Source organism: Phoxinus phoxinus (genome assembly GCF_949152265.1).
Source record: "Phoxinus phoxinus genome assembly, chromosome: 16".
NCBI lineage: Eukaryota > Metazoa > Chordata > Actinopteri > Cypriniformes > Leuciscidae > Phoxinus > Phoxinus phoxinus.
Window position 1 is genome coordinate 25,076,242 of NC_136891.1, and position 21,487 is coordinate 25,097,728.

Here is a 21,487-nt window from a genome sequence, read left to right on the forward strand (position 1 = left end):
CCTTTAAGAGTTCAGTGTTAACGCCCACTGTTATGATTGGCTAACGTCAGTGCCTATGCATCAATTATTAACGCCCCCAGCCAGAACATTTGCGGATTCAGCGTATTTAAAAAGTTTAAAGTTTTAAATACATTACTTACAGTTTGCATCGTTGTTGTTGAGCCCAGAATAGTCGGCACGGACTTATCTTTGAGCAACAGTTTTCTGGCAAAGCCAGCATCATTTTGGGATTTGTTCTCAAAACAGTCATCCTTCAAATGGACTGGGACTTCCGCAAAAAAATAAAGTGCATCCATTTTTCCCTGACGACTGGATCTTTCGCAGCGTATTCAAAGATGTTGTTTGTCCACAGCCAGGAACAGCACATCTGCGTGGCATCGTAATTTCCCTGTACACAGACCCACTCGCTGTCCGTCGACTGAACACTTGTGAGGCGCGCGGCGCGACAACGATACGTAATGAGCGTAGTTGTCTTGCGCTTAAAGCGTAGTTGTCTCGTGCTGGAGAGGCGGTCATATGCAAACGCTGGTACGTCACTTCGTACCGTGATGTCACTTCTTACCATGGATCCAGAACGAGCTGTATTTAGAGCATGATTAAATAAATGATTCGTTTATAATGGGGAGGACGTCTTAAGCTATGAAACTTGCAGGACGTTTTAATGGTACAAAGACCTCTTATATACCAAAAGATCAAGGCAAATTTGGTTTCTCATGTCATGACCCCTTTAATACATGCAATATAGACTTTTATAAAAATAAAAAAAGGCAATATAGATTTTAAACTAATACAAATTACAAAAGTGAAAATATAAAATCTATTTCAAAATATTAACAAAACTGTAATAGTATTTGAATGATGCTAAAATAACTACCCATCATACGGAGGACATTAACATATTAATATCTTAAGGGTACAGCCTGTTTAAAACATGTCAAAGAGAAGGTGGAAAATACACATCTAATATTGTAATTATCACTGTGTTTGGTGAAAGAATTCGAGACTAACTTCATAAGTGATTGCTACAGCATATAATACTACAAAAGCATGGATACAGTCCCTTAAATACGGCTCCATGACGTGCCTCATGTATATGGACGCTCACACTTTCACACCAAGCAAATCATCTATGTGCTAAAGTGTTCAGAAGCCAGAATCTCAAACTGTCGCTTTGGGCCTGAAGTCTTTTCACCTCACCCACTCATTTGTGTCATCATCTCTTTATTCAATGGTCTTTATTTAACACCGCCTCATTGTCTTTTCTCTCTTTGTTCTGTTTGCATTTCTTATGACACTCTTTTTTTTCTTCCCTCACTTTCTCTTTTGCTCTTCTTTCACTTTAATGTCTTTATTTGGTTTAACTTTCTCTTTGCATTCTTCCTTTCAATTTTCTTTTGTTTTACTTTCATTTTTCTATGCCTCTGCCAACTTTCTCTTTCACTTGTGCTCTCGCTCGTCTTTTTTCTTATGTCTAAATGTCCTTAGTATATGTTAGTTTTTTGTGGAATGACTTAAACCATCAGTTTTGGTTTAAAGGGAATGTATGATGTTTTTTAGTGTATTTTATTTTCATATGGATTTTGTTTGTCATTTTCCTTTTCAATGCTTCTGTGTGGTCCTTAGGTTGCTCTGTAAAAAAAAAAAAAAAAAAAAAAAAAACCTAAACTTGATGTACTGATTGCAAAGTTCTCTCTCTCTTTCTCTCTTTCTGTGCTGTAGGAAACATTGACCAAGCCCAGTACTGTGACAGAATAAAGGGAATCATTGAGCTGTTGGGCAGTAAGCTCTCATTAGACGAACTCTCCAAAATATGGAAAATACAGGTAAGCTTTTATAGATATTCATCAACTCTGTGCTCCCTCAAAGCTGCATGAACTTCTGACATTGGTTCTCAGAAATATTAAAAAGGTCTTTTTGAATAAGAACTATATGAATGGAGAGCATTTCAATTGGCGTTCATCTGCTTTCCTATTGATTTTCAGGATGGAAATAAAGCTGTGAACAATCTTGAGATTAATTCATAACACAAGGACTGCATCATTTAGTTTAACTTGATGTACTAAGTACAGTTACTAATAATATAATATGCTTATTCTTGGAAATGCACATCTGACAGTAAAGCACTGTATTTGAGTTGAGATGCAGATCAAATTAACCTTTATTAACAACAGTACCACTCAAAGACCTCATTTTTATAGGGAAAACTGGAAATATTCTACTCTTAAATGTACATTTGTTCGTCAGTAATATCTTACTGAACTGACCGACAGCTTCAGTGATTATAAAATGAGTGCTTTGTCAAAGTTTTTGTTTTTCATGACCCTATGTGACCTACTTTAGTACAAACTTCGACAAAAAATGTTTTCTTGATTATTTTATAATAGTGATTTCATAATGTCTAAATATAAATTCAAAAGTAAACCGTGTGGAAAGAATATATTAGGGAATGGAAATGGCTAATAAGCCTCTGCCGCCACCTATTGGTTATAGTGGTAATTTCATATATTTTTTTATTTTTAAATAAAAGTGTTTATTTGCCACCAAGTGTTGACACTCTTAGTCTTGAAACTTTCAGTTTTATAAATGGGGGCAATCTTTGAAGGATGAACAAATAATGTTTTTGGTCATCACATTACAAATAACATTTAAATGTTATAATTTTAAGAGCTTTGAAGTGCTGGAAAACATGTGACACACTTGAAAGTCCTTAAAGTGCTTGAATTTCACTCTCAACAGGTTGTACAAACCCTGAAAAATTGAAAAAACCCTGACTATTTCCGGCCCACAATACCATGGTTGTAGTTAGCTTTACCACATTAAATCCCTGGAGAATGTTGGTGATTTGTGGACTGAAAAACCTTCTATAGTTGTTCGTTCATGGCACAATGTTTCTTGTGGTTTCAACGTCAGCGCTGTTTGTCCTGATATCTGTGGTTTTTAACAGAAAAATCTTTCTGCTGCCCTCTAGACCTTACAGTGATGTTATTAATACTGTGGAGATCTTTCTCACTGGATCTCCCAGCGCTGTGTTTATCGGTGAAAAGTTGAAAGTTGTGTCCTATCTTGTGTACAGGCTGGTCAGTCCTCCACTGTGATCGAGAACATCCACACCATCATCGCCGCTGCTGCAGTCAAGTTCAACTTTGACCAGCTCAGCCACCTCTTCGTCCTCATACAGAAGGTCTTGTCCATCTTCCTTTGGACTCTTTGTTTTGGACTCTTTGGACTCTGTGTTGTTGACTTTACCCTGTGTGTTTCCAGAGCTGGGAGGTGGAGAATGACCGCGTGAGACAGAAGCTTCTGAGTCTGATCGGAAGGATCGGCAGGGAGGCTCGCTCCGAGGCAACCACAGGAAAGGTGTGTGTCGTCAGAATTAAACTGTGTGTATTTATGTCCCTCACCTGAAAGTTGAGCTTTGAACCTGCCTAGCTGTTGATAAGGTGCACTGCGGAAATGCGAACGGCGGGTATTGAAGGAGAATTGTTGAAGCTAGTGAAAGTTTCTTATTATTGCACTGCAGTGGTTTACAGTTTAAATCATGAAATATAGGAATATAAATATCAAATGTACAGACATAAAATACTGCACAGGGTAGAAATACATCAATACAATAATACAGATATTAAAATACTACATATAATATTTAAATATTCTATTCACTGTTTTTTTAAACACAAACCGCCTTTATATTATATTTAGATAAATTATATTACTGATAAGAATTGTATATTTCTATTTATGTAAATATTTATGGTATACTTTTTTGAAATTTTAAAGCTTTAAAATGATTATGGGTATAGTTATAATGTATATGTATTGCATATTTTCTTTTACCTATATGGTGGTAAAATCAGTGTCCGGTGTATTATAATGGTTATGGTAATAAGCTTGTAAATCAGCTTTGTATGCTTGGAAATGCATGGGGTAACACTTTATTTTACAGTGTCCTTGTTACATGTTACATTTACTTACAATAGTATTAACAGTTAATTATGCATAATTACATGCAACTAACCCTCAACCAAACCCTAATCCTACCCTAACTCTATACTTACATATATAATTGCACTGTAACAATGACACCGTAAAATAAAGTGTAACCACGCATGGCACTGATGAAGGGTTAAACCCGAAAACGTGTTGTGCACCTTGCACTTTTTTTCACTTTCACATGCCACTTGAATGTGGTCTGGTTAAACCTGGTTAAAGTTATTTTTGACAATATATTTTAATATTCTACGTACCATTTAATATGCTACCACCGACACTACTGTTTAAAAGTTGTGAGTCAGTCTGATTTCAAATAACTGCTTCTTTTTTTTTTTACTGTAAATCAAATAATCCTGAATTTTTTATCATGGTTTCCACACAAAAATCAAGCAGCACAACTGTTTTCAACATTGTTAATAATAAGAAATATTCCTTGAGCATCAAATCAGCATATTAGAATGAATTCTGAAGGATCATGTGACACTGAAGACTGGAGTAATGATGCTGAAAATTCAGCTTTGCCATCACAGGAATAAATTACATTTTGCATTCAAATAGAAAACAAGCCATTTTAAATTGTAATATTATTTCACAAAATCACAGAATGTTTTATCAAATAATTGCAGCCTTGGTGAACTTAAGTGACTTCGGAGCGTGACAAAAAAATGAACAGTATTTGTGTTTTTTGTGTGTCAGGTGTTGGAAGTATTGTGGGAGTTGGCGCATCTCCCCACCTTACCTACCAGTCTAGTGCAGCAAGCCCTGGAAGAACACCTGACCATCCTCAGCGACGCATATGCCGTCAAAGAAACCATCAAGAGGAACTACATCATCAAATGCATCGAGGACATCAAGAAGGTGAGCTGATACCATAATTCTCAAAATTACAATAATGGCCTAGACTCTTAAGTCCGTTGCGCACCTCAACTTCAGTGTTTCAGTCAATCAACTAATAGGAATCTGATGATTAATTTTTTTTTCATGATTTGACTGCTACATTATTATTTTGTGTTTCTGTCATTATGGAAAGTCACTGTCTGGCTTGCTTCTGGTGGTCTGAATTGGAGTGAGACTCTCTCACTCTCACACAAATCTTCTGTACTCCTCCATCTGCTTTGTGCTCCTTTCTGAAAATCCATATTCGGAAGGTTACGGACCGTAAACACAAAACAAACACACAGAAACGCAATGACACACATTTTTTGAGCTTCCTGGCTTCTCTTTCAGGCTAGAATCTGTGCAGTGGGCTATTTTAAGAGCTGATCCTTGGAGTATAAAGGTGTTATTCTGTCTCTAGTGCTAGATGTATATTTTTGGCACTCTAGTTTCAGCTTGCCTCATCTCACCCCAAACACGCATGCACACACACACACACACACACACACACACACTCACAGTCATTCACTTTGCTCAATCTTTGCGCTTCAGCCTCTGGTGTGATTTGGGTGCAGCGCCTGCCGCATATACTCTTTAGTGGCACTCACTGAATACAACTGAAGTTTATCTCTTTAGATGCAAACACAGGAGGATTCAAAGTCTCCCAGCGAGTCACAGGTCTCTTTTCTTACTGGCTCCTGGGGCAAGAAGAAACCGAGCTCATTGGCTAAAGTAAGATAAGACCCACCCCTTTAGTTTAACACTGACCAATCATAACTCAGCCTGAATCTCACATGAACAGAATTTGATTTGCAAACTGATGATTGCCACTTGATTCACGTGGAAGAGCTGTAAACATGTGTGTGATTTACAAAGGGCACATGTAGGGGTTTGATCTTCAGATCCATATATGAACTAATGACTTGTTGATTATTGGCTTTAATCTGTTTTTGGACCATTTGAAACGTTTGGAAATCAGTGACTCTAACCAAAGCCTGTGGTAATAGAGGGGTCAATGACGTGGTTTTTGTTCTATTTATTAATTTAATAAACAACAAACAAAAAAAGATTCACATGTGTAATAACTTGAATATGCCTCTCGTAATTAAAATTAGTTTGATATTGTTGGGGGGCATAAAGTCAAAAAATGTCTGGAGTTACAATTGTCCTGATATCACAATGAAGAATAAAGCCTCCTTTAAAGAAGACAAACATGCAGGGCAAAACAAACATAAAACAGAAATTGATGTCATAGAGAGGACCCCTGCAAAGTCTCTTAAAATAGCAGATAATTTGACCATTTTATGACAAGACGAAGTTATTTCAGGTTTAAAATGTCATGTGGTATGACTCTTCATGAATTAATAGTTCATGAAATTTGTTATATTAAACTAAAAAGAATATATTATTTGGGGATGTTCTATATTGTGCCATAGTTTGATTCTTTTTGATCTCTTTTTATGGTATTTCTTATGACGGGTCTAATTGACCCGAGGAGAGGATTAACTCGTTTTTTTTTTTTTTTACAACCACAACAACTTTTTTGTGCATTTTTGTGCCCTCAGATAAACACTCAGTTAAAAAATTCGGGTCAAGATGACCCTAGGAGAGGATTTAAAAACCTTTATTTTATTATTTTATTTTACTTTGTTTACACCACATGACATTTAAGAGTCATTATATTGAAAATGATATAAAAGCTTTATTAAACCATATGAAAATACACACGTATACGTCATTGACCCAGATGGAGATTGCTGTATTCAATGAATGCACCGTGTATGTTATGGTCGATGTCGGTGTGTGTTTAATATCTGTGTGTTTGTGCTTGTATTGTAGTCATCTCAGCAGACAAACCCTCAGACAGTGTGGGTGGTTCCAGCCTTGCGGCAACTTCACGAGATTACCCGGTCTTTTATCAAACAGACCTATCAGAAACAAGACAAGGTAGGTGCAGACAGCATCCAGAAGGACCATCTGGCCTGTTCTTTTTCTTTCTTTTTTTCCCATGCTGCTACCTAAGCTATAAACTTTTTTTTTTCTTTTTTTTTTTTCTCCTCTATCAGAGTATAATCCAAGACCTGAAGAAGAACTTTGAGATAGTGAAGCTGATCACAGGCTCTCTGGTGTCATGTCATCGCTTGGCCGTGTCCGCCGCTGGATCCAATGGTCTTTCTGGGTTCACACTGGTTGATGGGCGGTACACCTATCAGGAGGTACGCTGTCACACGACCATTTTCTTTTAGTCATATAGAGAACTGAGAATGTTTATATTACATCAAGTATAGAATTTGCCAATAATGATTACTAAGGTGGGGAAATTCAGATTTCCAATTAATATGATAAAGTGCAATTTAGAATTGTATTATTTAAAAGAAAAAGTTCAATGAACCATTACATTTTTTGACAATACCATTCAAAAGTGTTTGTTTTGTTTTTAAAAGAAATTAATACATTTATTCAGCAAGGATGCATTCAATTGATCAAAAGTGATTTTTATCAGAGACTCTTTATCAAATGACAAATGACTCCGATAAAGAGACTATTATAGACTATTTGTCAAATAATCCTGATTTTTTTTTTTTTTCATGGTTTCCACAAAAATATTAAGCAGCACAACTGTTGAAAATAATTTTTAAAAATAATAATATTTATAAATGTTTCTTGAGCACCAAATTAGCATATTAGAATGATGTATGTAATAGATAAAATAATTTGCAAAATAGATATAAAAGTTCTATATAAGGAATACAGTGTATAGAGTCTAGTAATTTATCTGGTTCCCAGATGAGTCATATATTTGTCCTGTGCTAATTCTTCAAATAACAATATATTTATAGACAACACAGGGTGACTCATGTTATGCCTCACATATAAAAAGAGTCCAGAAGAAAAGTGGGGTTTTGACCTCCTGATGTTATCATTTATTTATTTTTCACATTATTCCAGTATTTGGAGGCTCATTTGAAGTTCCTCGCGTTCTTCCTGCAAGAGGCCAGTCTGTATCTGGTCTGGAATCGAGCCAAAGAGATCTGGGAATGCTTGGTGTCCGGCATGGATGTGTGCGAGCTGGATCGAGAGGTGTGGTGGTGTTGTTCTTTTTGTTTTTTTTGTTTTTGGATTTGGTCTTTTTTTATTGTAATCATGCCATTTATACGCATTTATTTGCATGCTAACTCTATATCTAGGTAATTGAAAACAAAAGCGGCAAGAGCCACACATGCTTTGGGTTGAAGGCTAAATGCCATTTATTTTAGTAACTTAAGCCCTGTTTACACCTCGTATTAAGATGTGTTTTGGTCGATCGGATCACAAGTGGACGAGGGAGACACATTCCCGTTTACACCTGGTTTTTTAATCCATCTCTTTAGTCCACTTTCAACCACTTCTGTCCTGATTCTTCGAGTGGCGGTAAATGTATTGTTTTTTCGATCTAATGTCAAAAATAGCTCACGCAACTTCACATATGAACATAACCAGAGACGATGGAAAAACACAGAGAGCAGCAGCTTTCGTTTCTGCTCTGATAGCCACAAGACTATGTATGTGCGTGTTAGAAAACAGGAATGGTGAGACAACATAGTGCTTGTACGTTTTTCATCTTTAAACCAAACTTGGGTCTTCAGCCGACAAAGTTTAAATCCCATCTGGCTAACGCACTTCACATATACCCCTTTTCCACCAACAAGAACCAGGTGCTGGTTCAGAGCTAGAGCTAGAGCCGGTTCGGAGTTGGTTCTACTGACGGTTCTTCTAAGAACCGGTTTGCCTTTCCACAGGCTAGAGAGCCAAAACAGAGCCAGATCTTACGTCACTGTGTATACATCTCATGTTGCCCAGCAACGCTAGCGCGGCAGCGCCAAACAAAAACACACCAGGCTTGTTCGAGATGGTTCGGCTTCTCGCAGACCGATCGCCGCGTGACATCAAAGCACTGCGAAAGCGATCAAAAGCACAAGGAGTCGTATCTCTCCAAATACTCCCGGAGCTCTGATCGGTCCGCGCCGCTCCGATGCATCTCGAACAAGCCATCAACAATAACGGACGTTGCAATACTATGGATCCTCATGGAATTGCAAAAATACATCGGAATCCAACGCGTTCGTGCAGCTCGCCGTAACTTACATAGACGGATATTATAATCGAGCTGCTATTAGCTCGACTAGCTGCTATTTAAAAATGGCGGTCACAAGTTTCTATTCGTCTTGTTGGTCACGGACCACGGTAACCCCGCCCCCAGCCCCTGACGCAAGCGGTTCTTACTTGGCTCCATTCTAGACCCTGCAATGATTTGGTGCTACTTAAGAACCAGTTTTACTGGTTCGGAGCTGGTGCTTTGGCGGTGGAAAAACAAAGAACCGATTTGAAACTAGGCTCTGGCTCCGAACCAGCACCAGCTCTGCCTTGGTGGAAAAGGGGTAATAATGTTTACAGTAGGCGGAGAGTAGGCGGTCTCTTGTGGCTGTTCGAACACATTCGACCACATGACTGTTTACATCCAGTCAAATGTGTTTTCTACTACCTCTGGAAGTGGTCGAAAGTGGACACGGTAAAAACATTTTAGACCCCGTTTACACCTGTATTTAGCGTCGTCCACTTGTGATACGATCGGCCAAAACACATCTTAAAGGGGTCATGACATGAGAAACCAAATTTGCCTTGATCTTTTGGTATATAAGAGGTCTTTGTACCATTAAAACGTCCTGCAAGTTTCATAGCTTAAGACGTCCTCCCCATTATAAACGAATCATTTATTTAATCAAGCTCTAAATACAGCTCGTTCTGGATCCATGGTAAGAAGTGACGTCACGGTACGAAGTGACGTACCATCGTTTGCATATGACCGCCTCCAGCACAAGACAACTACGCTTAAAGCGCAAGACAACTACGCTCACTTCGTATCGTTGTCGCGCCCGCGCGCCGCGCGCCTCACAAGCGTTCAGTCGACGGACAGCGAGTGGGTCTGACTCTGTGTACAGGGAAAGTACGATGCCGCAGATGTGCTGTTCCTGGCTGTGGACAAACAACATCTGTGAATACGCTGCGAAAGATCCAGACGTCAGGGGAAAATGGATGCACTTTATTTTTTGCGGACGTCTCGGTCACGGCAGTGTTAGTTTAAGCGTTTGTTCTGTACATTTGAAGGATGACTGTTTTGAGCTTTGCCAGAAAACTGTTGCTCAAAGATAAGTCCGTGCCGTCTATTCTGGGCTCAACAACGACGACGCAAACTGTAAGTAATGTATTTAAAACTTTAAACTACTTTTTAAATACGCTGAAAGATCCAGTCGTCAGGGAAACATGGATGCACTTTATTTTTTGCGGACGTCCCAGTCACGGCAGTGTTCTATACATTTAAGGATGACTGTTTTGAGGAAAAAATCCCAATATGATGCTTGGCTTTGCCAGAAAACTGTTGCTCAAAGATAAGTCCGTGCCGACTATGGGCTCAATAACGACGACGCAAACTTACTTTTTACCATGGCTAATATAAACACATTTGTAGAAGAGAATCTTGAAAATATGTCGCCTTTCTAGTAGGCCTACATGTGATAGAAAATTAAAAATGTTGCCTTTATCAATGGCCTGTCTGTGCATGCATTTTTGTCCGTGGTACACCCTATCATTTCATTGGAATTAACGTTAGTTAAATAATGTTAAACTGTTAGCAAATGAAGCTATAGGATAATTATGCAACAATAATCCGTTTTCAAGTGTCTCGGGTTAATTTTTTTTTATTAATTCAAAATAGTTTCACTTTCCATGTGGACACGGGCTGATCCAGTCTTCGTTGTTGTGGTGATGGTTCATTTTCCTCTGATTCCTCATCTGATTCCGGCTCAAACATAATAAGGTTTTATCGTTGCAAGAGCCATCGCTTCGCATGCATCACCCGCTATTAAACAGTTGCGCCCAGAGCCATAGAGAGAAAGAGTTGCGACACTCCCATAGACCTCCGTTGTAAAAAATGGCGGCGCTTTTAACCGCCTACTTCCGGCATGTGGAGATCGGATTAGTTCCAAACACTGTCATTTGGGCGTTGAACCCCATTCACTTACATTGCAGCGCGTCGAGTTGTTCCAGAGGTAACTTGATGAAATATCAACCTCTTTTGAATTGTCAACTGTCTATATTGTTTTAGAGGCCCTTTGCGATGCTTATACTGGTCTTCATTTGTACATGCACAGCGTAATTATTTATATTTTATCTTGGTTGTATCAACCGATTTTCTAGCATTGCCTGGCTGCTTGCTAGCGCGACTTCGCCAGCTGTGAAGGTAGCATCTAATTAGTTCGGTAATGAATCTTTATAGCAACTTTTATTTAATTGAATTTTTGGGATATAGCCTACTAACTTTTAATTTGTTGTCTTGAGTGAAGCGGCTTGTGAGAACAATGCTGGACCTCTAGGATTGTTATGGCCATCACCAGTCCTGTCTGTTTCATGGATCACCTGTCCCTGGTTTTTGGTTTTCTTGTTCACACACACATTAACACAAGCACACATTTTTGTTGTCTGTCATTGTTTAATAAAAAATAGTTTATTTGAAAACCTTCATTTGTATCAGTGGAATTCGTTTTTAATCTGTTTTGATAATATGTGTATGGCTTAATCTTAAAATTATATAGTCTTAACATGATCATGTTTGACGTTGTGGTCCTGGGGGTGGACACTTTCATCAGAAGAAGTGAGCTAGCTTCTAAGCGAATACTGACAGACCGCCACGGCAGACCTCTGCGTGATCACGAAGGTAACGTTAGGCTAATGGCTGAATCGGAATTTATAAGCAAAATCACGGGAATCAATAGCCTAATACAGCCCAGTTGTGCTAAAATAAATATAAGACGTCCATCATCATCAGATAAATTATATGGAAAAGTTAAGTTAGAGCCGCTAAAGCCAGTGCTACTACCCATGCGAACATGAACACTAAGCTTTTTCCGCCTAAAACTTAATATAAGTAATATACAGTACCTCGTTGCCTCTCCAAATGCAAAACTGACATTAACAAAATGCAATAACAGCTGAAAAAGTACTTGGGTGTGTGTTTTATTTTATATTTTCCGTTCAATAATGCAATCGCTGCTGTCTGTCCCATAGAATAACATGACAGCCAGCGTATGTTTTGGAACTATTGGGGCTTACATGAACCACGTGACAGCCATAGCGGTGACATCAAAGAGTGTCGCAACTCTTTCTCTCTATGGCTCTGGTTGCGCCGAATCCGCAAATGTTCTGGCTGGGGGCGTTAATAATTGATGCATAGGCACTGACGTTAGCCAATCATAACAGTGGGCGTTAACACTGAACTCTTAAAGGGGAAACACCCCCAAAACAGACTGTTTGAATCAGATGATGAGAAACAGGGTGGGAAAAGGTCATAAATCACTACATTTTAAAAGTTTTTTGTAAAAAAAACTATAGTAATACTATAATTGCACCTAAGGGAACATAATAATAAAATAAAAAAAACCATGTCATGACCCCTTTAAAGGTGCTCTAAATGATGTTGGGTGACGTCACTTCCTGTTGAGATTCGAAAAATTGTCAAACAAAACGGAGGCTAGCTAGACCCTCCCTCGTCCTCATCCGCGCGCTAACCCCCCCCAAACCCTTCTTGTCGGTTATTGGCTGGAACACTGTTTGTTATGTTTCGTGGTGCGAGTTGGCCCAGTTTGTTTTTGTTTTTGGGTGTCTACAGAGACCGGGTTTTTTTTTCCAGTGTGTTCAGGAGACAGACAGCTAGCGGATAGTGAGGAGATGTTTGCTGTATGTGACCAAAAATCTTTTGGCCTAAAATAACGCGTGACATCGCTTAGAGCACCTTTAATACCAGGTGTAAACAAGGCCTTATTTATTCTAACATTAAAGTTTATTTTAATGGCTTTTCAGTTCTGTAGTGCAGAAATTGTTGTTGCATTTTAACAAGCTATGTTGTAGTTTTGATGATGTTGGTCTCCCTGCTGTAGATGTGTTTCGAATGGTTCACTAAGGGACAGCATGATCTAGAGAGTGACGTTCAACAGCAGCTCTTTAAAGAGAAGATCCTCAAGCTGGAGCCTTATGAGATCACTATGAATGGTAAGAGTTCAACCACAGAGTTCACTCCCCACTTCCACTGAAAACCACAGTAATGCAACATTAAGCAAGTACAACATCTTGAGGTATTGCATCCTGTACATCTGCAGGAAACCACTGTGGTTACTGTGCTAAATCTGCCCTCACAGAAAAATTACCTCATTAGCACCATGGGGTGGAGTGGCATGAAGTGGTGTTATAAGAGAATGTGAGTTTTCTGAGGCTTTCATCAATGTCTTCCAGGGTTTAACCTCTTCAAGACCTTCTTTGAGAATGTGAACCTCAGTGACCACCGTCTCAAACGCCAGGGAACACAACTGGTATGAGATTCCCTGCTTGTTCTCAGTCAAATTGATGGGAAAATCCAGCATTAAAGTCTAGATTGGCAAAGGCAAACACAATCTAAATATGATTAATTCTCTCAGTGTGTGGAGCGATTGGATCTGGCTGGGATGGACTTCATCTGGAGAATCGCAATGGAATCTCCAGACGAGGACATCGCGAATGAAGCCATACAGCTCATCATTACCTACAGCTACATAAACCTCAACCCCAAAATGAAGAAGGTCAGCAGTCAAACCTTGATTTTTCATTAATCATGCTATTCCAGTAGTCATAGTTTCTCCATAATTCTCTGTTAATAAACCTTTTGTTTGTGTATGTTTTACAGGACTCAGTATCTCTACATAAGAAATTCATTGCTGACTGCTACAAGAGATTGGAAGTGAGTGTTGCAGTGTGAAATGACACACACACCCCTCCCCCCTTCTCTTGTGATGATAATTGTGATAAAACTCATCTTTATATCACACACAGGCTGCTAGCTCTGCACTGGGCGGCCCGACCCTCACACATGCTGTTACACGGGCAACCAAGATGCTGACAGCCACTGCTATGCCAACAGTCGCCACATCAGTGCAATCTCCATCTAGGTATGACTGAGGACTAGTTTTTAGGCTAGTTGAGCAGCTTTTAGATCAGCTGATGAGATCCAGCTGATGTTGGTTGCATTGTCATTGTCTTAAAATAACGAAGGCACTTTTGCATTACTTTATACATTTTAAGAGTCCAAAACAAGCAGAATAGTACCAAAGCTGGAACAGAGGGATTTAACTGTACGTTAAATAACTAATCGCAGTATTGTAGTTATTACAATATAAGAATTATATCAATAAACAAATATATTTAAATTTTAAAGACCCATTATTTTAGAATAATTGTAAAAAAACAAACAAACAAGGGAACGTTTGTCAGTTAATTTTTTTATTTTTTATCACTAATAGCATAAAGTCTGTTAGAATAACACTGACCCTTGCAGAATAACAAGTATTTTGTTTTTTGTTGTGTGTTTGGTTTTGTTTTTGTTTATTTTGAACAATTCATATCCCACAATTGCCTTGTCATTTAGTCGCATCAGACTTGGTGCAACATTAAAGTCTTAACTGATCTGAAGGTTGTTCTGACATAATTTGATATCAAGATTGACATTAAAATTTAACCCATTGAAATTCATGATCATCTGTCCTCAGGTCCAGTAAACTGGTGATCATTGAGAGACTTCTGTTGTTGGCAGAGCGCTATGTTATCACAATAGAGGTGAGTGCTGATACACACATAAACATTACTAGCTCAAGTTCATCCTGTATCGAAGCTCCTATGAGTGTTGCTTTAATATTCATCTTAAATGACTTGCAGTTTATCTCTGTTTGAAAGCCCCAGTCAGTCTCTGCAAAGAAACCAGCAAGCTGTAAAAAATCAGGCGTAACGGCGTCATTGAACGACAGACTTTGCTTATTAATTGTCTTAATGTGTTATAGTTGTCAGACTTGCAGCTGTAGAACGATGGTTGACTGCAATATTCACCGTCTCCCCGTTTCTCCAGCTGTTCGATTCCGTACTGAAATCTGGCGTAGAGTCTGTCGCATCATTTAGCACATTCAGGAATCATCACGCCAGGACACAGCGAAACTGATCCGATATGGTGTTGATTCCTGTGCGTGTTCAGAAAGAGAGGCAGACATTTTGACACCCGTTCAGTCTAACAGATACTAATTGGTCGGTTATTGACTGACATTTGGCGCAGGAAGTGGACTGGGCACTTTTGTCTAATATGTGAATTTGAGTAAATCATGTAATATGAAGCTCAGTAGCGTATTTCTGGCATTCATTACTTCATTCATTGAAATGCTTATTCAATGAAAACTGATTTGAAGTGGCAGGTTTATTGCTGTAAGATATTAGCATGAGCACTATAACGCCATTTAATGTTACATTTTACCTCAGCAAAGTAGTCCAATAGCTTTTATATTAGGTATTAAGAAGATATTTCATGTATTATTAATATACAGGCGAAACTAATATATTATATAGACTCATTACATGCAAAGTGAGATATTTCTTCATTTGTTATAATTTTGATGATTATGGCTTACAGCTCATGAAAACCCCAAATTCAAAATTAGAATATTGTGAAAAGGTTTTCATAGCTGTAAGCCATAATCATCACAATTATAACAAATAAAGGCTTGAAATATCTCACTTTGCATGTAATGAGTCTATATAATATATTAGTTTCACCTTTTAAGTTGAGTTACTGAAAAAAAAATACTTTTGCACAATGTTCTAATTACTCGAGTTTCACCTGAATGAAATATATTTTATTTATGTACGTCTTAATTGTTTAATATACACTACCGTTCAAATGTTTCTGATCGATTATTTTGGTTGCATTTATTTGTAAAAAAAAAACAAAAAACAGTAATATTGAGAATTATCATTACAACTTTTTTATTATTTTAATATATTTCAGATGTAATTTGTGATGTCAAGCTGAATTTTCAGCATCATTACTCCAGTCTTCAGTGTCACATGATTCTTCAGAAATCATTCTAATATGCTGATTTGGTGCTTAAGAAACATTTTATTATTAATTTCTGTGTTGAAAACAGTTGTACTGCTTAATTACTTTATCAAGGTCAAGGTAGAATTTATTGTCTCCCTTAGGAGAAATTTGTTTTAGATTAGGGAGACTGCTGCAACATCAACGCATAACGCACTATATTAACGAACATTCCAAATCCTAAAATCCTGCATCATAAAAAACAGTACATATATCATATCTTAAAACAGCCCTCAATTCCTGCCTTTCAAATTGTGAAAATCTCTTTATGAAATGGAAGATTATACATTTCCTTGTCATTTTTGGCAGCCAAAATGTTTAATTATTACACATCCAGGGTGTGGAAAATGAATTGTGAAATGTGTTTCCGGGTCAAAGCGACTCATAATGAACCGCTGGATCTGTTTCAGGACCTGTATTCTGTTCCTCGAACGATTCTACCTCATGGAGCGTCTTTCCACGGCCATCCTGTTACACTTCACGTCACTTACGAATCTACCAAAGACACATTCACCTTGGAGGTAACGGCACAAGCACTCACTTCCTGGAGACAAAACCCCCTTCTCTTCCTGGCACCCGCAACACAGTACAAGGGAGCAACACATAACACACTTATGACCGATTGTAAGCAGGGTTGATATAAACGCTAACAAACATTCTCCCTATTTGGAGAATAGAGGAACACTGATAGATAGCAGGTGGACACGGCATGAGATACTGAATGTGATATTCACAAACACAAAGTCTGTTGTTTGACCGTTCGCTTTGTAGACTCAACTGACTGTCATTTGCTTTGCCTTGGATGAATCAAAATGGCCCTGATGTGTTTGTGTACATGTGAATGTGTGCAGGCCCACAGCAACGAGACTATCGGCAGCATCAGGTGGAAGATAGCGGAGCAGCTCAGCTGTCCGGTGGACAATGTGCAGATATTTGCCAATGACAGCATGGTGAGTCAAACACTAACTTAAATTCTTTGATCTTTGAGACTTTGCAGACCTTTTACATCGCAAACAGATATATCGCACACTACATGAAAGGTAATGTCCAAAAAAGCATAATAGGGGCTCTTTAAGTTTTGAATTAGCTTTTATTTTTGTATTTTCAGATGTATAAATATTTTATTTGAATAATTTAAGTTTTAGATTTGGTTTGTTTTAATCAACAATAACACTATTGGCCAAAATAATTGTCATTTTGATATGATCAACATCCAATAACTGCCTGCAGAGGACGAAGGGCCTGTTTACACCTGGTCACTTCATGTGTTTTTACTGATCGGATATCTATCTGATTTGTTAAAACGGTTCCATTTGACACTTGGCCTCATAAATGTGTCTCCGCAAAACGAATATAAATTCGAACTTAAATTTTAAACGGAGTTCACGTCAACGAAAGCAAAAGATATGAGCTGCATTTTATTTATCATCAGCTAATTTCAAGATCAAAGACTGCAATAGGAGAGAGAGCGCCATCAGCACTGGTAAGATCATTTAGTCTCACTACTTTTAATGAAGATGATTGTGTGTTGAGTGTCTGTGACACTTTCAGTTTAATTTTCAGCAGTTTGATAACGGCTTGCTGAAGAGATACTCAGCTACTCGTCTGCGGCGATGAGTGTTGCAGTAACGCTGTCATATCTGGCTATAACATGTTATATAGCCTATAACACACTCACACGTTTTTTTTTTTTTTTTTACATGTGTGGTTTCAACAATCAGATGCATTTACACTTGTCCAGTTTCGTCTGGAATGCGTCTCAGACCACATCCTGAAGTGGTTTGAGCGGTCGGATCGAAATCCGTCTCAAAAGCGTTTCAAAGGGCATTTACACCTGGTCTTTTCACGATCGGATCTGAGAAAACTCATGAAGTCACCAGGTGTAAACAAGCCCGAAACTTCAGAATTCTATTTTTTATATATATATATATATATATATATATATATATATATATATATATATATATATATATATATATATATATATATATCATTATTTGATAACACTTTACAATAAGGTTCCATTTGTTATCATTAATTAACTACTTTAGGTAACATGAATGAAAATCAAAAGTTATTTAATGGCCTTGAGCTAACATGAACTAACAATGAACAGTTGTATTTTTCAGGGCTCCAGATTGTGGCCTTTTTTTCTTGTCAGTGAAAATTTTGTGTGAGGTTCCCTAACTGATAAGAGCTGCCATTTCTGTTGCATATGAGAAAAATCAAGCGGCAAACGAAACCACGCTTATCTTTTGAGCTGCGCAACACACACGGTTTATCAGCTCGGAGCAGTAATGGACAGCGCAGTGCGAGCTCAGAACAGGTTTACTCGCGGGCCGATCTAGATCTACATCCAGTGAGAAAGATTCTCCACAGTATTAATAACATTGCTGCAAGATCTAGTGAGAAGCATTCAAGTTCTCTACTATAAACCACAGATATCAGAACAAACAGCGCTGACGTGTTAACCAGGAGAAACGTTATGCCATAAAAGTTATAGAAGGCTTTTCAGTTTACAAATCACCAACATTTACCAGAGATTTAATGTAGTAACGCTAACTGTAACCATGGTATTGTGGCAGAAATAGTTGAATGTTTTTACATCGTTCATTTCATGGTTCATACAACCTTTTGAGGGTGAAATTTAAGCACTTCAAAGCTCTAAATATTATCCAATTTAAATGTTATATTTAAAGTGATGACAAAAAAAAAACAATATTTAGTTTTTCTCATATAATAATTTACATGTTACATTAACTTTTTTGCTCATCAGCCACTGTGGCTAGTGGTTTTACAAAGTTTCTAACCACTCAGCATTTTCTCTGGCCACAATTTAGACATCGATACCATGGAGAAAACTGCCATACAGATAGCTCATAAATTGACATGCAGGTATATTAGGCTGCTGTCACTTTAAGACCTGATGCACGAAGCCATTATACTGTTACAATTGCATTAAAGCATAACTGACTGTGTTTACATGAATACTCGCCAAGTATTTGACTGTTTAAACGCAATAAGCAGTGAGAAGAAAACTCTTGAGTTCTGAGAGGCAGCTGTACGTGTACGCACTTTGGGTGTCAGCACAAAATCTGCGAGTGAGTAAAATGATGCGCAATTCCACTCCAATGGCGCTTTTCCACTGCACAGTACCAGCTCGCCTTGGCTCGCCTCGCCTCGACTCGCCTTTGTTTGGTTTTCCACTGTGTAAAAGTTGTACCGGTACCTGCTTCCAGGTACTTTTTTTCATATCACCTTCAGCGAGGTTCTAAGCGAGCTGAGGCGATACTAAAATGTCACGTGACTCACGGCAGACTGCTGATTGGTCAGAGAGAATCGTCACTATTCACTGCGTCATCAATGCACGCGCCAGACGGAGTATCCTGAATAACCCCGACATTTTTTAATAGTTTTGCCAGAGATTGCGTGATATACCCATTACTAAATGTTATGTAAAACAGCATACACTCGATTTCCTCCATTGTCCTGTGTGTGTGGGTAGCGGGTGTGTGTCGCGTCGCTATGACGACCAGGTACTATTGTGGAGGTACTATCTGCAATGGAAAACGGAGCGAAACGCGAGCCGAGCCGAGACAAGCGAGTCGAGTCGAGCTGGTACTGGTAATGGAAAAGCGCCACAAAATTCAAGCCCTTTATCGGCAACAATATTCATCCAGAGCAAATGAAAGGAGTGAGTGAGGGGAGACGGGTTTGTGTGTCAACTCACAGTCGGAGAGATGAGAAAGCGCAGCTGGTATCGTGCATCTATTTTGCGGAAAAAATTCGTATCGGAAGCTTTTCAGATATTTCAGTATCGAAAAATGTATATTTTTAGTAACACTACATTGCACTTAGTTTATTAATTCAGATGCCTTTTTAAAAGACTACAATTGAAAAATGTATATATTATATATAATATATATATAATTGATATGCATCCGTTACATGCCACTGACTGAAATCCACCCACATTTGGTGTTCAAATGCTCTCAAATGTTAGTCTGGAGCCCTGATGTTTATTAACTAGCTTTAACAAAGATAAATAATTACTGTAAAACATCTATTACTCATTGTTAGTTAATTCATTACTGTTAAATAATGATACCTTATCGTAATATTTTTAAAATGTTTGGTATGTTTAATGAGTTCATTTTGAGCAAATAGTAGAACACAAAATGAGAATAATTAAAAACCAAAAATGTATGCAGCTCTTTCGCGTCTAATGAAAGTTTATAGCAAACAAGCACTTTGTATAAACTCCATTTGTGTGTAGTAAGTCCTCATACTAAGTCGTCCGGTTAAATGTGCGTTCCAGCTGACGATGAATCGTGACCAGAAGCTGTTGAATCAGCTGGGTTTCTCTGATGAGCAGAGTCTGACGGTGAAGAGCTCAGGAACGGGCACTCCGTCAGGCAGTTCAGCGGACAGCTCTGCCTCGGCCAGCTCCAGCAGCAGCGGGGTCTTCAACTCAGCGTACGCTATGGAGCAGGTACATACACACACTGATCTGACTTAGCAAACTTATTGGATCAAGTACACTTTAAAGGAACACTCCGACTTTTTGGGACTTTAGCCTATTCACCTTATCCCCCAGAGTTAGATACGTCCATACATACCTTTTTCATCTCCGTGCGTGCTATAAGTCTGTTTGACGCACCCACAAAATAACGCAAACATTTTCCTATTTACATGTTGTGATTTGTATAGTCACAGAGTGTACAAAAAACAGTCAATTTTAGGGGTCCTTGCTAAATAAAAGTATTCATTTCTTTCTTTCATGTGTGTGATTGCAGGAGAAATCTCTTCCTGGTGTGGTCATGGCATTGGTGTGTAACGTCTTTGAGATGCTTTATCAGCTTGCTAACTTGGAGGAACCCAGGTAAAGAACCTACAGAAATTATTTATTTGAAGCGATAGTTGACCCCAAAATGTTCAATCTCACATGATTTGCTCAGCCTCATGTTGTTCCAAACCGGTATGCTGTTTTTTCTTTATTTTTTTAATGATTGATTTTGCTTCACAAGGGCCTTTTGCTTCGCTGGCATTTATTGTATTTTGTGATGTATTTTGTTGACTTGTAATGACTCTGCAGCCATCTTGTTCCTATCCAGAATAACTTTGCGTGTGAGGAAGTTGTTGCTGCTTATCCCGACTGACCCAGAGGTGCAGGACGCCCTTGATAACTTTGTGCCAAAAGAGTCCAGCGTCTGGAGTCACCAGGTACATGAATGCCTCTCCTTTTTTTCTCTCCATATAGTCAAAATACAAATAGTACTGAATTTTATTTCACATGTTCGACTATTGATCTTTTAATGACTTATCCTTAAATGTTTTATTCTCTTCTGCTCACCAAGGCTGCATTTATTTGACCAAAAATACAGTAAAAACAGTAATATTGTGAAATATTTTTAACTGTTATCTGTTTTAATATCTTTTAAATGCAATTTATTCCTGTATTGTAAAGCTGAATTTTCAGCATCATAACTCAAGTCTTCCGTGTCAAGAAACATTTTTTTATGCTGCTTAATGTTTTTGTGTAAATTGTGATTTTAAAAAAATCCACAATACTTTGATGAATAGAAAGTTCAAAAGAACAGTATTTAATTCAAATAGAAACCATTTGTAACATGTATAAATGTG

At 38.1% G+C, this 21,487-nt stretch overlaps 1 protein-coding gene across 4 annotated transcripts in view; it reads left to right on the forward strand.

Moving 5' to 3' along the window:
* The window catches only part of usp24 (ubiquitin specific peptidase 24), a gene marked incomplete at its 5' end in the record, with an annotated part of 64,553 nt that overhangs the window by 18,756 nt on the left and 24,310 nt on the right, over positions 1-21,487 (forward strand). The window contains 20 exons of one of the 4 annotated variants that reach the window (XM_079639831.1): positions 1,720-1,823; positions 3,074-3,181; positions 3,262-3,357; positions 4,687-4,848; positions 5,503-5,598; positions 6,706-6,813; positions 6,933-7,082; positions 7,816-7,947; positions 12,837-12,948; positions 13,189-13,265; positions 13,371-13,511; positions 13,616-13,669; positions 13,762-13,877; positions 14,475-14,541; positions 16,255-16,365; positions 16,696-16,794; positions 17,277-17,327; positions 20,163-20,336; positions 20,641-20,726; positions 20,959-21,067. In XM_079639831.1, the coding sequence (XP_079495957.1) occupies positions 1,720-1,823; positions 3,074-3,181; positions 3,262-3,357; positions 4,687-4,848; positions 5,503-5,598; positions 6,706-6,813; positions 6,933-7,082; positions 7,816-7,947; positions 12,837-12,948; positions 13,189-13,265; positions 13,371-13,511; positions 13,616-13,669; positions 13,762-13,877; positions 14,475-14,541; positions 16,255-16,365; positions 16,696-16,794; positions 17,277-17,327; positions 20,163-20,336; positions 20,641-20,726; positions 20,959-21,067 (2,153 nt within the window). The remainder of the gene's footprint in view (positions 1-1,719; positions 1,824-3,073; positions 3,182-3,261; positions 3,358-4,686; positions 4,849-5,502; positions 5,599-6,705; positions 6,814-6,932; positions 7,083-7,815; positions 7,948-12,836; positions 12,949-13,188; positions 13,266-13,370; positions 13,512-13,615; positions 13,670-13,761; positions 13,878-14,474; positions 14,542-16,254; positions 16,366-16,695; positions 16,795-17,276; positions 17,328-20,162; positions 20,337-20,640; positions 20,727-20,958; positions 21,068-21,487) is intronic. The other 3 variants (XM_079639833.1, XM_079639832.1, XM_079639834.1) reach the window with 3 other exon arrangements.